Source organism: Juglans regia, chromosome 5 (genome assembly GCF_001411555.2).
Source record: "Juglans regia cultivar Chandler chromosome 5, Walnut 2.0, whole genome shotgun sequence".
Classification (NCBI taxonomy): domain Eukaryota; kingdom Viridiplantae; phylum Streptophyta; class Magnoliopsida; order Fagales; family Juglandaceae; genus Juglans; species Juglans regia.
In genome coordinates this window covers 21,607,514-21,622,720 of record NC_049905.1, presented here as the reverse complement: position 1 = coordinate 21,622,720, position 15,207 = coordinate 21,607,514, and the positions used below count along the sequence as shown (strand labels likewise).

Here is a 15,207-nt window from a genome sequence, read left to right as displayed (position 1 = left end):
AACAAAGCTTCATGGGGATTAATAAACTTACGTCATCCATATTTTCTTTCAAAAATATGCTGTTGCCGTGCACCATATTTTTGAAAGATTTTTGCATTTGCATGTATTTTATAGTTGAAACAATTATTTTGCTTGGGGCCTCATTTTATAACAGAGTTATAAATGGGATTATTGTTCTGTTTTTGGGGGTTTTGGTTTTGCTATGCATGTGGTTGAATGTGGTAGTGTAGTGTTTTGATTTTGGTTTTTCTCCTACAACTGTTGTGTATTTATATATAACAAAATTTCCTGGGGATTAATAAACTTACGTCATCCATGTTCCCATAGCGATACTCCTTACGCTCATCTGCTAGACATCAGCCGTATCAACAGGCAAGTCCTTTTGTAATTCCGGCTCGTTACTCATATTAACGCATATAACGTAGCGTAATTGACATGCAAAACCTTTTTTTCTTTTTTCCTTATATTACCATTTTAGCTATTTCAAATGGAGGACCCCGAAGATACGAGCCGGGATAATGTGCTTTGGGGCGATGCCATGGAGGAGATATTCATCGACATGCTCTACCAGGACGCGCTTCAAGGTAGATTAAAGGGCGGAAAGATAACGTTTAGAGAGCATGGAGTTTATGCACAGCGACTCACTGCTGTTGGGAAGAAAGTGTTTGACGGGAACCAGGTTCGTGGAAAATTGACGAGGTTGAAGGGGATGCAGCGCTTGTTTACCGATTTGTTGAGCCAAACTGGTATGGGTTGGGATCCCGACACAAAGACAGTTGTCGCGAGTGACGAGTGCTGGGAGAATGCCATTAGGGTAAAATTTTAATTAAACTTCCCTATATTATTATTGCACCCTTCAAATTTGTTTTTTGAGCACTCGATGTTTGATTATTAACTGCGTCTGTTTCTTCTATAATTGTTAGGTTAAATCGAAATGGGGGAGGTTTCGTACTTTTGGCTGCCCAAAGTACGAGGAGCTATGCACCATATTTGGCGCGTCCGTTGCATACGGGACTATGCAACACGCATCAACACAGCTCCCCGCAGATAGCGACGACGAGCGGCGCCTGGATGAGGAGATGCGAGCTCGAGTGCCTCCCGCACTAGGCCATCGACAGGGATTGCCCATTGGCAATGATGACTTTATTGACTTGATGGGGATCGGGTCACCTGCAGTGGATGCCGTGACTGGGTCATCACGTAGGCCGAAGCCAAGAAAGAAGAGCGATTTTGAGGTGCAGCTTTCTGAGGCCGTCGAGGAGGTTAAACTGACGCAGAGAGCGAGGCGTAAACGATATGAGGATGCAGAAGCTGTGGCATCATCGAAGCGCAGCAAAGAGTCAGAGCCTAGTGAGGGGACCAATGCGGGGTATGATCCGATTAGTCATTGTGCGACGTTGCTAAGCGAGCTTTCCCCTCCGTTGGATCCATCCCAACTTGTTCGCGCAATTAAGGAATTACTGAACCCAGAGATGCGACAGTTTTTCTTGTCCTTGGATGCTGCAAGGAGGGACTCTTGGGCCCGTCATTGTTAAAGTAAGCGGGGTTTTAATTCTTAGGCTATATTTTCTATGGCATTGTCACCCTTTATGTAGAAGTGAGACTATTTGTATTTCGTTGATGAGTTTATAGACAGCCTCATTTTCCAATGCGGGGTTGTCTGTTTGATTTGTTGTAATTTGATTGAAATGAGGACGGATTATGGAGGACCTGTTTTAGGCTCTGTTCGGGTTCTGTATGATTATATTGGACATGTTTAATATATTCTATGATTATCGTAGTACCGCCTTATTATTTTGTTAACTTGTGACAGATTATTTACAATTGTTGTAAAGATAAAATAGTACGAATTAACCCACTGTGCACAATGGGAATTGGTCAGCAGGAAGGTACTCGATGAACGTGAATTGAGATTCAGATGATACGTTCCCTAATGTGTGTTTGACTGATAGTAGTGAAGATGACCTTGCAACTGAGGATCTTGAGACACTCGCATTTCTTGTGAGGGCTGGTAGAGAAGCACAACAACAGCTTAGACAGCCACAACACAATATCGGATTACGGGGACATCAATATATTTTGGAAGTTTTGAATGGGAATCCAAGAAATTGTAGCGAGTTATTTCGACTTGAGGTTGATGCCTTCCGCGCATTATGCAGCTTGTTACGTTCAAATAGTTTTTTGAAGGATACTAGAAAAGGGTTGACCGTCGAGGAACAAATAGGCATGTTCACATCTGTAGTGGCAGCTGGAGACGAACAACGGATTGTGGGGCAGCGCTTTCAACATTCAACAGAAACTGTTAATGCCCATGTGAGGAACGTTATGAAGGCCCTGTGTAGGCTGGGGACACATCTTATTTACCCAACTCACACATCCGGGGTGCACCCAACAATCGCAGCCAATCCGAGAAATTATCCTTGGTTTGAGGTAAGTTTATTATAGTAGATAATAAAATATAATTCTGTACATATTGGATAATTGTTTTGTAAATTACTTAAACCGTATGTATTCGTATGTATCATGTCCGCTTACTCGTTCGCAGGGATGCATTGGTGCAATTGATGGGACCATGATCGACGCTGTTGTACCTACAGAGGTGCGTGAGGCATATCGCAACCGGCATGGCAAAGTTGCCCAAAACGTATTGTGTGTATGTGACTTGGACATGAAATTCACATTCCTGTACACTGGTTGGGAGGGGAGCTCGCATGATGCACGTGTATTCATCGATGCATTGTCTCAGGGCCGCAACGCATTTCCAATGCCTCTCGATGGTAAATCAGTTCGAAGGCCACAATTATTTTTGTCTGATTATATTGGGTCTTTATATCTGTTGTTTTTAAAAAGCTCGGGATTCGTTGCTTGGGGCCTGATTATCTCATAATGTTAATGGTTGACAGGTCATTATTATCTAGTCGATTCGGCGTATCCATGTACTCGAGGATTTATGCCCCCTTACCCTAGAGAGAGATATCATAGAAGTGACCGTCAGGGTCAGCGGGGATTTAGGGGGTATAAAGATTATTTTAATCATCGTCATTCATGTATTCGTAACGTAATAGAACGTACATTTGGGGTCTTGAAATCACGATTTAGAATTCTAAGACTCATGCCTGGTTATAAAGTTGGGAGGCAAGGGGATCTGATCATTGCATGTTGTACGTTACACAATTTTATTAGAATGACGAGCCCGAATGACTGGTTGTTCGAGGAGTGGAGAGATATGGAGCTCAGTCCAAGCGGTCGTGCATATAGCGACGCCGCTGTTTCAGGAAATCATCCTGACATGACCGTCGAATCAGCCCGAGCTATGGCTGCAATTAGGGATGACATTGCCAAACGTATGTGGGAAGCTAGGAGTGGTCATTGACTTATATTGATAAATATTGACATTATTGAGACTATATAAGGGTGTAGTTAGAGATTCAAATGTATTGCAAATTTTAATGTGGTCTGGCAATATATTACTAATTTATATAGATAGGGAAGTTTGTAGCTACTTTATTTAGAAATATAGTTGCTAATATTATAAGCTATATACGTAAATTTAGTTTCATAAATAATTTGTCGATATGTAAATTTTATCGTACACAAATTTACAAGGATTGATTTTATAATTTAATGATCTTATTTTCCTAATTGATTATCATTGACTATAATTGAAAATTAGAGGTTGGGAAAATTTCCCATTACTACGGTGAATATGGGAAATGAATTTAAGCACAGCTATTTGAGTTGAAATTATTTTATAATATATTAATATTATTTAACGTGTTTTTTGCGGCTAATTACAATTGGGATTTTTGAATAAATGATTAAATTTATTATCGAAATTTTGTTGTATTTTCATTAGAAAAGACTATTGTAATCCTTGTAGATTTATTATTCACTTCATTAAAAAAAAAAAAGTACCTGGATAATTAATAATTTATTTAATACTTCTTTATCAATAATTTATATATTACATTTAATATAAAGTTAAAACCATATCAATTCATAAATAAATTACAACAACTTATAAATTATCTCAACTCATCTCACTACTATTCATAAATCATCTCAACTCATCTCAACTCATCTCACTACTATTTAAAACTCATCTCAACTCATCTCAACCCATCTTTGAATCCAAACGAGGCCTAAATCACTATCTAAAACTAAAGAAGAGAATGAGAGAAACACTCAAACACACACTGCCCCACCGTTTCGCCAGCTATATCCGAATAATATGTACCGGATATGCCACGAGTTCTATCTCCTCCGTCAAGACCAATGCTAAGTGATTTTACCAGATCATATATTCCTTCCATCTCATATTCTACAAATGATCCAATATCATAGCTGGGATCTGGCATGAACTCTCTTACTTCGAGATGAAATTCCCGGATGCTCTTGGGGATTAGATCCAGAGATGGGATTTGTGTTAAGGCAGTTTCGAGTGCCCAAAGATCCGTCAGGCATTCCAACCTACTCAGGTCTGGCAACTTCTTAAGTCCTGAACATTTGTTAAGCCACAACTCTTTTAATCGCTTGAGACTTCCTATAGATGGGTGAACCTCACACAAGCTTCTACAACCTGAAAGGTTTAAGTTCTCGAGAAGTGGGGCTCCAGTCAAATCTGGTGTTTTAATCAGGTTCTTAGAATCACTCACATCTAAGACCTTCAAATTTTCAAAAACCTGTTATAAAGTACAAGTATAGTTAATTGGATCAAAATACGAATATATTAACTTATTTGGAAAAGACAGTAAGGGGGATTATTAAGAAGAATAGATACGTATTTATACGAGTGAAAAACTAACCACCAAACCCTTCCATAGTTCTTTGATTCGGCTGCCAGACATTCTTAATTCTTCTAGTCCTTTGATCGCTTCGATGGATGGGTGGAGCTCACACAAGCTTCTACAACCTGAAAAGTCTAGTTTCTCAAGATTTGGTGCACCTGTCAAATCTGGTGTTTTAATCAAATCCTCAGAACCACTCACATCTAAGACCTTCAAATTGTAAAAAACCTGTTATAAACAAGTAGTTAGTTGGATCAAAATATGAATATATTAATTTATTTGGAAAAGACAGGAAGGGGAATTATTAAGAAGAAGACGTATTTATACGAGTGAAAAACTTACCATCGACCCCTTCCATAGTTGTTTCATGCGACTGTTATACATCCTTAGTATAGTAAGATTGTTCGGTTGGAAACTGCTCGGCCAGGATCTCGAAGCATATCCGGACCACTCTAGGAATCGCAACTCATTGGTTGGCATGTATTTTAAAGGTTTTCCACGCCATTTTATAGTTTGAGATTCATGGAATTTAAAAAATCTCAATTTTCTCATCTTTGACAATGCTTTGGCGTTGATTCTGATCTCTTTGGTTTCAGGACAAAAATCCATGACGATGCCTTTAATTGCATCGCTTCCCTGCAGGCAACCAAGAAAAACAGGCCAATCAGCAAGAACTAGGATGAAAATATACCTAATTTTTATATTAATGTCTACACTAATCAACTTACAGTATCATTTTTCAGCACGTGAAAGACATCCTCGAGACCACACAATCTACTACGTCGTCCAGGTTCTTCATGGCATTCCCGGCGAACTATTTCCTGTCCCATTTCTTTTAGTAAATCATGCATGTACAACCATCCATATTGTGATTTGCTTATGAGGGCCTTCTCAACGAGAACGTCAATGTCGATGCAATGATAACCGAGACTTTTTAACATCTCATAAAATATGTTATCCACCCAAAGCTGTCCCGATCGGAACAAACATGCCATATCCAAAAATAACTCTTTTTGCCAATACTCCAGCTTATCAAAACTTATTTGAAGTACATTCATAATTTTTGTGTGAGGAATTCTTTCTAGCTGACCCCTCTCACTTTTCCACGCATCTATTGTTCTATCACGCAAGAAAGAACCCAAAACTTTTAGAGCTAAAGGAAGGCCGTGAGCATAATTCACAAAATCAATAGATAGATCCTCATAAATCTCCGGAGGTTGGGTTTTATCGAAGGCTGACAAACGAAAGAGTTGCAAAGCTTCAGTAGTTTGAAGAAGCTCAACCTTAAAGATATCATACACTCCATGTGTTCTCAACAAATGACTATCTCTACATGTTATAATCACCCTACTGCCTGGACCAAACCATTTCCGATCCTTTGCTAATGCTGTCAGTTGCTCGTCACTGTCAACATCGTCCAGGACGATAAAAACCTTTTTATCACGTAACCTCCTGCTTATCACCTCACTTCCATGGTGATGATCCCATACATGTATTTTTTCTTTTATGATCATAGAAAGAAGTTGTTTCTGTAAAGAAGCTAGACCACGAGCTCTAGATTCTTCTCTAATACAATAAATAAAGCTGCTTCCTTCAAACTGACAAGAAACTCGATCATAAATTATTTCGGCTAGCAGTGTCTTCCCTACACCACCCATGCCATAAATTCCTACAAAGTGAACATTGTTCGATTCAATATCCAATATCTTCATCATTTCATCTACATGGGAGTCTATTGCAACAAGTTTCTCATAATCATGGCGTGAGAATCTAGAATTCAACTCATTAGATATACGTCCACAGACTTTTTGTATAATTGTTGATTCGTACCTGTAAATTGATGGAACAACTAATATGAATGACACAGGCAAAAAAAAGAAAAAAAAGAAAAGAAAAAAGAAAAACGCTTTAGCAATAACAAGCATTGTTTATTATAGAAAGCAAAACATTTAGGCCTGATTAGAATATGTTTCTTCTATTCTCATTATTTTTTCAAATTCTGACGTAAGATGTAATAAATAATTTAATTTTTTTAAATTTTAAAATAATAATAATATTAAAAAATAATATTTTATTCCAATATTTCTTCTCATCAATTGTCTGACAAGATCATAATCTAAACATTTTAAAAATTATAAATGTCATAATTTAAGCAAATAGATAGATGTTAATTGCTTGCTAGTTGGCAATGGAAGAAGAAAAGAGGAAATGTTACTTGTTATGATTTACGTGCTCTCCGACAATTTCGCCCACTTTTCTGAAAGCATTTCTCCACATATCAATCTCTTTGATGTCTACATTGGGATCTTTTTCATGTGCGGCGAAAGCTTCTGCAAAAGTCCCTCTTTGATTTCTTATGTCTGAAGGATCGACATGATAGAAGATAGGAATAATTGTGATCAGCTTCTTCTTTTCCTCCCGTTTAACGATCTCGGCAAGTTCCATAAGACACCATTTGGAATAAGCATAATTTGCTGAAAGTATGATGATGGCGTATTCCGATTCTTGAATTGCTTTTAGAAGCGCTTGAGAAATGTATTCTCCTTGCTTGAGTGTTTTGTCATCCTTAAAGACGACAATGCCTTTCCGTTTTAAATCAGCATGTAGATGATCTGTGAAACCCCTTCTGGTGTCTCTGCCATAGAAACTAAGGAAAACTTCATATTTCCATCCAGGCGGAGATGAATGATCTCTTTTTATTTCAGAAGTAGATGAAGAGGGTCTTTGAGTGTCCATGAAAGCAATGCGAGAGATTTAGAAGCTTAATTGTGGAAGGGAATATTGGTAATTTGCGGGCTTAGACAATGAGAAGAACACTGAAGATATCATGAGATAATCTGTTTGTATATATATTAATAGAAGCTAGCCCTGGAGTACTAGTAGTACTAGTCGACCTGAGATGGAAGTTGCAGGTAGGTAGATGCAGCTGTTAAATTATTACTGGTCTCAAAACTTAACGTAATGGAAATATATATATTTTATTATTTATTTATATTTTAATATATTTTTTTTTAATGTATAAGTTAGATTTTTATAAATAGTTATATTCGTGAAATATTTAATTAAATAAAATAAAATATAAAATAAATATTTAAATTCAAAACCTCTATTCTCGTATCACCTGAAATTATCATTTATTTCATAAACATAAACTTTCGAGATAATAAATAATAAATAATAGGTATAGAGGTACCTTGACAGTACTCAGTAGGATCAATTCTCGGTTTGTGTTTTAGTCAAAAGGTTATTAAAGTGGGAGACCGAGGTGGAGCTGCGCATGCAGAACCTTTTTTATGTTTTTTAATCTAGCGTGATTCGCGGTTTGGAGTAATTGCGCATGTGCTAATACAATCATTAAAAGATTAATTAATATATTAATATATCTGCAGAATCTAATCATAAAAGGGAGCCACTGCCAAATTTGCTGCTAAGTTTGTCTGTTAATTAAGGGAGCCATCACACGAGGCCCTTACAATTTCAAATCGAATTTGGACAATACTAAAAGTAGTAACAGTGGGGTATAATAAAATGGGAAAAAAAATCTAATTGGTTTGATAAAAAAATAAAAAGAAAAGAAAATCCTCATTCTTATCAAACCAACTCAAATATGGATTATGTTAGTAGTACAAAGATAACTATTAAAGTAGATTTTCAACGAAAAAATTGTGTGCATGTTATGATCATGAGAGTTAAATGTTTAGTCAAATTAGTATCTAACAGTCATAGAGCTTTTAAATCAATAGTTAGATTGGACGCCAATCGTAGCGGCGTGTCACACCCACGAGCGGGTCAAAAGGAGCATGTGGCACCCACGCGCTACGACGAATCTTCTTCCATTGATGCCACGCGCGGTAGCTCAAGGCCCAATAATTCTGGCACCTTCAAGATTGTCTGACCGGCTTCCTCCCATCACGCGCCACCACAATTTCCTTTTTCCAGTGTTTTTCGATTTTCTGTTGTGTTTTTAGTGTATGTATTTTGGTTTTGTTTGTGTGAGAAAATAATTGAAATAGGCTTTTAGACTTTATGTCCATAGCAGGAGAAGCCCCTCCTCTTTTAAAGGAGGGCAGTGATGGTTCTTCCTCCTCCGTTTAGGGGGATGGCAGTGGTGTTCACTTCTTCTCTTTTAGAGGATGGAGTTTGGATACCCTATCCTCCTTTGGAGGTGGGAGATGGTTTTATCTTTGTTTTATACAGAGAATGATATTCTCTTTTGAGAATTTCTAGAAATTAAGACAATGTCTGTCGCGAAGAAATTTGTCTACGGAAAAGCTTACAACAGATGTTAGATTGGCTTGTAACGTGAGTCACAGATGTAACTTACTTCCTTCATGGAATGAAATGGATGTCTATTTTCTATAAATAAATAAAAAATGTTGTATAAACATGAAAATTACCTAGCTGACAAAACGCATGTTTAAAAATCCAAACCTAATAACTTGGAAAATGATCTCTGATAGAATACTTCTTTAATTTAAACAATCCAAATCCAAAGTTTTAGAAATTTCAAGACTCAAAATATCTAAATCTCCCAAATCCATCTACCCAAACGCACCAATAATTAATGGTTTTAAGATTGTAATGGGTAATCGAAACACTTTCGACATAGTCATATTCTTGGATTGAACGTGATGACTTACAAGGCGCAGCCATGGCGCATGTTCATGAACATATATTAAGATAAAAGGCTGAACCACACGAATACATTAACCCAACATGAAGCAAAATAAACCCTTAATTTGATTATTATTGAATAATAGATCGATTTATAATCTAATTGAATGCAGAATATATATATATATATATATATTAAGATTAGATTAGTTGAGTGGTGCAACGAGTTAAGGAACAAACTGAAAGCAAATTAATGTCTTCCAGACAAAAAGAAACCCTATGAGAAGAAAATTAGTGAAGGCAAAAAAGAAAAAAGAGTCAATTAACACATTGATAACTTGACAATTACTGGTGATCCTCAAACGGTGTCGTTCTATTAACTCTGTCGGTCTTCCAAACCACGTTGCCTCATGTCCCTTATTGAAAGTAGGGCTGAGCACGGGCAATATCGGAGTCGGAGTGCCTTACATTCGACTCCGATTCCAATTCGCATAGCCTTCGATCAGACTTCAACTCTGACTTGAATTTTTTTATTGGATTTTTTTTTAAAACCATTTAAAATTTTAATTTGACAATTTTGGACTCTCATTAATCCGATTCCAATTCGCATAGCCTGTCGTTTTAAAATTACAACTGCCGACTTCGACAGAACTATTTTGGTTAAAAAAACTTGACTCCAATTTCGACAATAAAACGACAGGCTTCACATATTCTCAGATCCCTCCACCTGTATTACTCTGAACTCAAGCAAAATTGCTGATTCCATCGAATTTTCCACAGGAAGTCAAACCGTAGTATGGGCTCTAGAGTTCACCAAACTTGAACCCGCGATGAATCGAGCTCCACACGAGCCTTGAGGCCTCTGCAGTGTGCACACCAGGAGAGGAAATAGTGGTGGCTCTCGTCCACCCATACTCAATCTTGGGTGGTTGTTAGGGCCTCTTGAAAAAAGTATCAGCTGGGCTGGGAGAGAAAGGTTACAAGGCCTTGACCTTTGACATGAGAGCTGCTGGGAGGTTAAAGTGGGAGGCCTTCTCTCACTGGGTTATAAAAAATCGAGATTGTTGTTCATGTCTTCAAGTGGGTCTGTGAGAATCCGTTTGTTGACAGGATTTTACGAGTGGGCTCTTCTGAAGGTATGATTTTTCTTTTGCAACAAATTTCAGAGATTGACTTTTTTCTTTTTCTCTTCTATTTTGGGTTGGAAAAGCGTAATGGTTTTTTGATCTTTTGCAGTAAATAGATTGTTCTATTTTTTTTTATTTTTTTTTAATGGATTACTTTACAGATCTATGGAATGAACATTCGGTTTTAAAAGCTTTCTTGCTTTATATTGTAATTTAATAAAACCACGGTTTACTTATGAATAAAAATGCACCCTTCGTGAAAAAATGATTGTTTTTAATGGGTCTTATATACTTCGTTCGGTCAATTATAAGAATTATAGTTTTCTTATTGTTTAGTATATACTGAACATGTAGATTTAGTAGTAGATGTTATCTCGTTGAAGGGAAATTCACTTGATAAGTGTTTGGAAGTTTTTAATCCAAAATGTAGATGGCAAACTACTAATCTAATTGAAATGTTTTGATTATTAATAGTTATAACAGTGTGTAACTAGTACCCAACAAAGAGACCGTGTATGTGAGTAAGATTGTAAGTCCATCTTATGAGTGATAATCTTGGGTGCTAGTTTTTTCTAAACATCAGTTGTCTATATGGTTACTTTTGTTGGATCTTTTTATGGCCAAAGCATTTCTCAAATGATTAATGAGCGACCATTACATTTTGTTTAGGGACTAGTTTATGATCTGGTAAGACACTTTTCAGATTACAAGTTGGTATGTGCCTTTATATATATTTGATTATAAATTTGTGTGATTAAGTATGGGAGTCCTGAGTTCTTTTTGGACTTTTACCGTTTCACTTTTGATATGAAAGCTCCAACCTTTTGCCAGCATTTATCTTCCAGCAATTCTTGGAGTCTGTCTAAATGTATATGTGAATCACATAGGCTATTTCACATGGGATGTCTAAAAAGGTTTTAGGGATAAATTGAAGTAGGTGGATGAATACACGTCTGTCTTAGCAAAAATGCTCAATTGGCCACACAGATGAGATGAGACAAAAGTTGAAAGTTAACTACAATATTGTTAAAATATAATTTTTTAATATAATTTTTTTCTTGAGATTTGAAAATGTTGAATTGTTTATTATATTTTATGTGAAAGTTTGAAAAAGTTGTAATAATTAGATAAAATGAGGTGAGATAAGTTGAGATACTTTATGAAAACAAACCAAGTAGTGTTATATTATTGAGTGGAAGACAATTTTATTGATTGAACATATTTCACAACTTTTGGTACTTGTATTAAAGTTCAGAAAACATTAAATTACCATAAGATTTTAACATGAATGATTTCATCTGTCAAACAGGAGTCTTGCTCTTACTTGTAATTAGGTATTTGTTGTTGTATACTTCTTGTGTACTTGGACTATGAAGAAAATTTTATATTATCAAAAAAATAGAAGTCTTGCCCTTGCTGCTGGCCTTGGTAGTTCTTACAAGCACAATTAATCAAAATTATAAATAGCAAAATTTAAGTTTTCAATGTCCATAAAAGGTTTTTGTATAATCCTTTGAAGAGGCAAGGACCTATTTTTTTTCAAATGTGTAAGTTGCTTATAGAACTTTATTGACAATAATGATTATAATTGTGTCTAAGAGTCTAAAGTGCTTATAAAACTAGATTTGATAAAATTCTCTCTAAATCAAAAATTTCCTAATAAAGATTACATCAAGGACCCGAGTATTGGAGGAAGTTAGCACACGGTACACAAGATAACAAATAGGAATCCTTACAATATTCGCCACAAGACCTCAGACTTGCATCATGATGATGATGAATCCTACACTGTTGAAACAGAAGACAAGAGTGACAATGATGTTCGGGACTATGGTCCGGTTAATGAAACTAACCTAGAGACGTTCAATCCACTGACCCGAGTACATGAAAACCACTTGCGTGTTAATCTGTCAACCATCTCATGAGAAAAATTGTCTAGAGAAAGTGACGATAAGGCCTTCATTGATGATGAAAACATTAATGACGGTTTTTGGATGGAGAACATAGATGAGGGGGATTGCGATGGTACTGAATGAAAACCTCAATTTTATTATTATACATATTGCGATGATGGTTTATCTTATCCTATTTTCTTCATAATGGTTTCTCTAATTATATATAATGTTAATCACTTCTACATAGCTATTTAGGTCATTAAATGCTTTCAATTTTGATTCCACCGTACATGCAAATAGATTCATGAAGATTTTTGGCACATGTTTTTTATTATTCTATTATAGTACTATCTATGTACCATCATGAGGGTATATATTTAGTGAGGATTTATATTGCTGCCTGACTTGGATTCAATTTCCTATGTTTGCAAACAGTGCGAGACTTTACCCATTTCCACATCATCTCCACACTTCAAGGAAGCCTGTGTGAAGGCATTAGACAGATGAAACAGTGGTCCAGTCTGCATGCTTTCTTTACTTTGACTTGCAATGCTGAAAATTGATTCTCCATTGTTTAGTTCCTTTCAATATTCAGAATGTTTACAATTATTCGAAAGCCTGACATTTGGAATATAACATGCCTATGAAGTTCATTGCTATGCTTGAAATTTAGTGATGCATTTGTCTTTGTTATAAATGCCTAGTCGAAATCAGGTTAGATAAAGCCATAGGGAAACCTCTGTGCTTCCCTATGGTAGTCAGTTTTAGTATTAGTTGGCTGAAAATGTATATGAAGTTCCTTGCTATGCTTGAAAGTTGTGGTTAAGTCATTTGTTGTATTGTGTGCAGGAGGTTACTTGATTATCATGAATGATATAGAATTACTCTTAATACACCAATTTTGGCACAGTATCTTTTGGATAATATATGATGAAAATTTCTCCTAATTTTTTATCCATCCAATATTTTCGTGTAAGTTGAGATGATTTCTGTTCTATTGCACCTAGGTGGTAGAGAGGTAAGCATGTTGTGGCTAATCAATGCTTGTCACCCTATAATATTGGCTTTCAGAAACCCAACAAACTTTCAGAAGTAAAATATTAAAGACTCCTGCCATTACCTTTTTTACACAATTAATATCTTTTACACAAGAGTAAAAGTAAAATACTGGCTTTCAGAAGCCCAATACACATGAACTTAACCACTACATATCAGTCACTACATTTGGCATCATCCCGTTCACATGAAAAATTCCAATTTCAAGTCATGAATTTAGTAAAGGAAGCAATGATAGTGCCTGTTAGTTGGCTACTGAATCTGATATAGCTAAAAAAATGGACTAATGATGCAACTTTATAGGCTGACAAGGGAAGACAGATGTGATTTAAGGGCCTAGCTATGCACATGCAGTGTGCTTGCTTAGCTATGTGTTAGTTTGCTTGAACTAAATTCTAAAGTTTTTTTCCTTTTGATAACAAAACTTTAGATTTCATTAATATAAAAACACAATCAGTACAAACCATACTTATCAAGCCACAAAGCTTGAGCAACAAATATGTAGCATCTGGACACTACATATCTATATTATCAACGTTTCAAACATACCGTGCTAATCTATGAGCTACCTCATTCCCCATACGATGCACATGTTGAAGTTCGACTTCACTAAAGTGATGAAACAACTTTTTTGCCTCATGAATGAGGTTGCCATTAGCTAAAAAAGACTCTTGATCTTCTTTAAATGCTTTAACCATCACCAAACAATCACTTTCCAGAACAATATGTGATACCAAAGTGGACATCCCCTTAATAAAGCGAAAAGTTCAAAAGATGTCGGATCCTCTACCTCATTTTCAACTTTACTTGCCGTCGTCACCAAGCTGCTATGGTCATCACGAAGTTGGACACCCACACCAGCCTTATGCAGATTAGCAAACATATCTCCATCTACATTCAGCTTTAAGAAGCCCACTGGTGGTGGTGTCCAGCAGCATATTCCCTTTGCCTTTACTAATGACACTTATTGTAGCTCCAAGTATGTTTTGTTTAGGGACATAGCATTATTAATAACCTGCTTTGGTTCAACAAGAAGTCTTCCAATTTGTATTTTATTACGCATGAACCAAAATCCCCAAGTGATGAGGAAAAATCTGGATAGATCTTATTGGTTCCCCTTCTCCAACACATATGTAGCAGCATCCAAAAACTCCCTTAGTGTATCCATATGCAGCATAAAAGAAAAATACATCTTCCACATGTACAACTTTTTCTGGGCAGAAAATTAATGCATGTAAAACAGATTCTTGCCCTGAATTGCGAAAACAACATTTGTCCTCCACTTCAAGTAGTTTCTCTGCTTAAGTTTGGCAGACTTCATTAATGTTCTTTTCTACAGATATTGGTGTGGTACACGCATCAAATGGGAGTTGAACTCATGAGTAGTCATGATTTCTAAACTGTCCATCATTTCTATCATATTCTTACATGAATCCAATGTTGATAATTCTCAGGTTTGATCTCTACTCTAAAGAATTTGTTGTCACATCTTGCTACATAGAGTCGTTGTTTGGGCTAGAGCAGAGTTGGTTAAAGTTAATTACAAATCCACACCATACAAAATGCACGATACTTTCAATTTAAAACTCACCTTACCACCATTTTTAGACCCAATGTCTGTACAGTTACCAAACCAGATTTGTGATAATGGATATAACATGTATGGGAAACATGAGAAGATGTACAGGAAGCATTTTGTATTAATAAATCCAATAGCCTATTTCTTTT

The 15,207-nt window shown here is 36.2% G+C and overlaps 3 protein-coding genes across 3 annotated transcripts; 2 read left to right on the top strand and 1 right to left on the bottom strand.

Moving 5' to 3' along the window:
• Positions 1 to 487: 487 nt before the first annotated feature.
• Positions 488 to 1,535, top strand: LOC118348465. Its single transcript, XM_035690100.1, has 2 exons — positions 488 to 814; positions 924 to 1,535. The coding sequence occupies exons 1-2, from the start codon at positions 488 to 490 to the stop codon at positions 1,533 to 1,535; spliced, it is 939 nt and encodes a 312-aa protein (XP_035545993.1).
• A 996-nt stretch (positions 1,536 to 2,531) lies between these two features.
• Positions 2,532 to 3,397, top strand: LOC108990361 (putative nuclease HARBI1). The gene is made up of 2 exons (XM_018964306.2): positions 2,532 to 2,777; positions 2,904 to 3,397. The coding sequence occupies exons 1-2, from the start codon at positions 2,573 to 2,575 to the stop codon at positions 3,371 to 3,373; spliced, it is 675 nt and encodes a 224-aa protein (XP_018819851.1). The 5' UTR covers positions 2,532 to 2,572; the 3' UTR covers positions 3,374 to 3,397.
• Positions 3,398 to 4,160: 763 nt separating this feature from the next.
• LOC109021563 (disease resistance protein RUN1-like) lies at positions 4,161 to 7,523 on the bottom strand. The gene is made up of 5 exons (XM_019004222.1): positions 7,003 to 7,523; positions 5,516 to 6,617; positions 5,130 to 5,423; positions 4,806 to 5,015; positions 4,161 to 4,682 (listed from the first exon to the last, which is right to left on the bottom strand). The coding sequence occupies exons 1-5, from the start codon at positions 7,521 to 7,523 to the stop codon at positions 4,161 to 4,163; spliced, it is 2,649 nt and encodes an 882-aa protein (XP_018859767.1).
• Between the last annotated feature and the right edge of the window lie 7,684 nt (positions 7,524 to 15,207).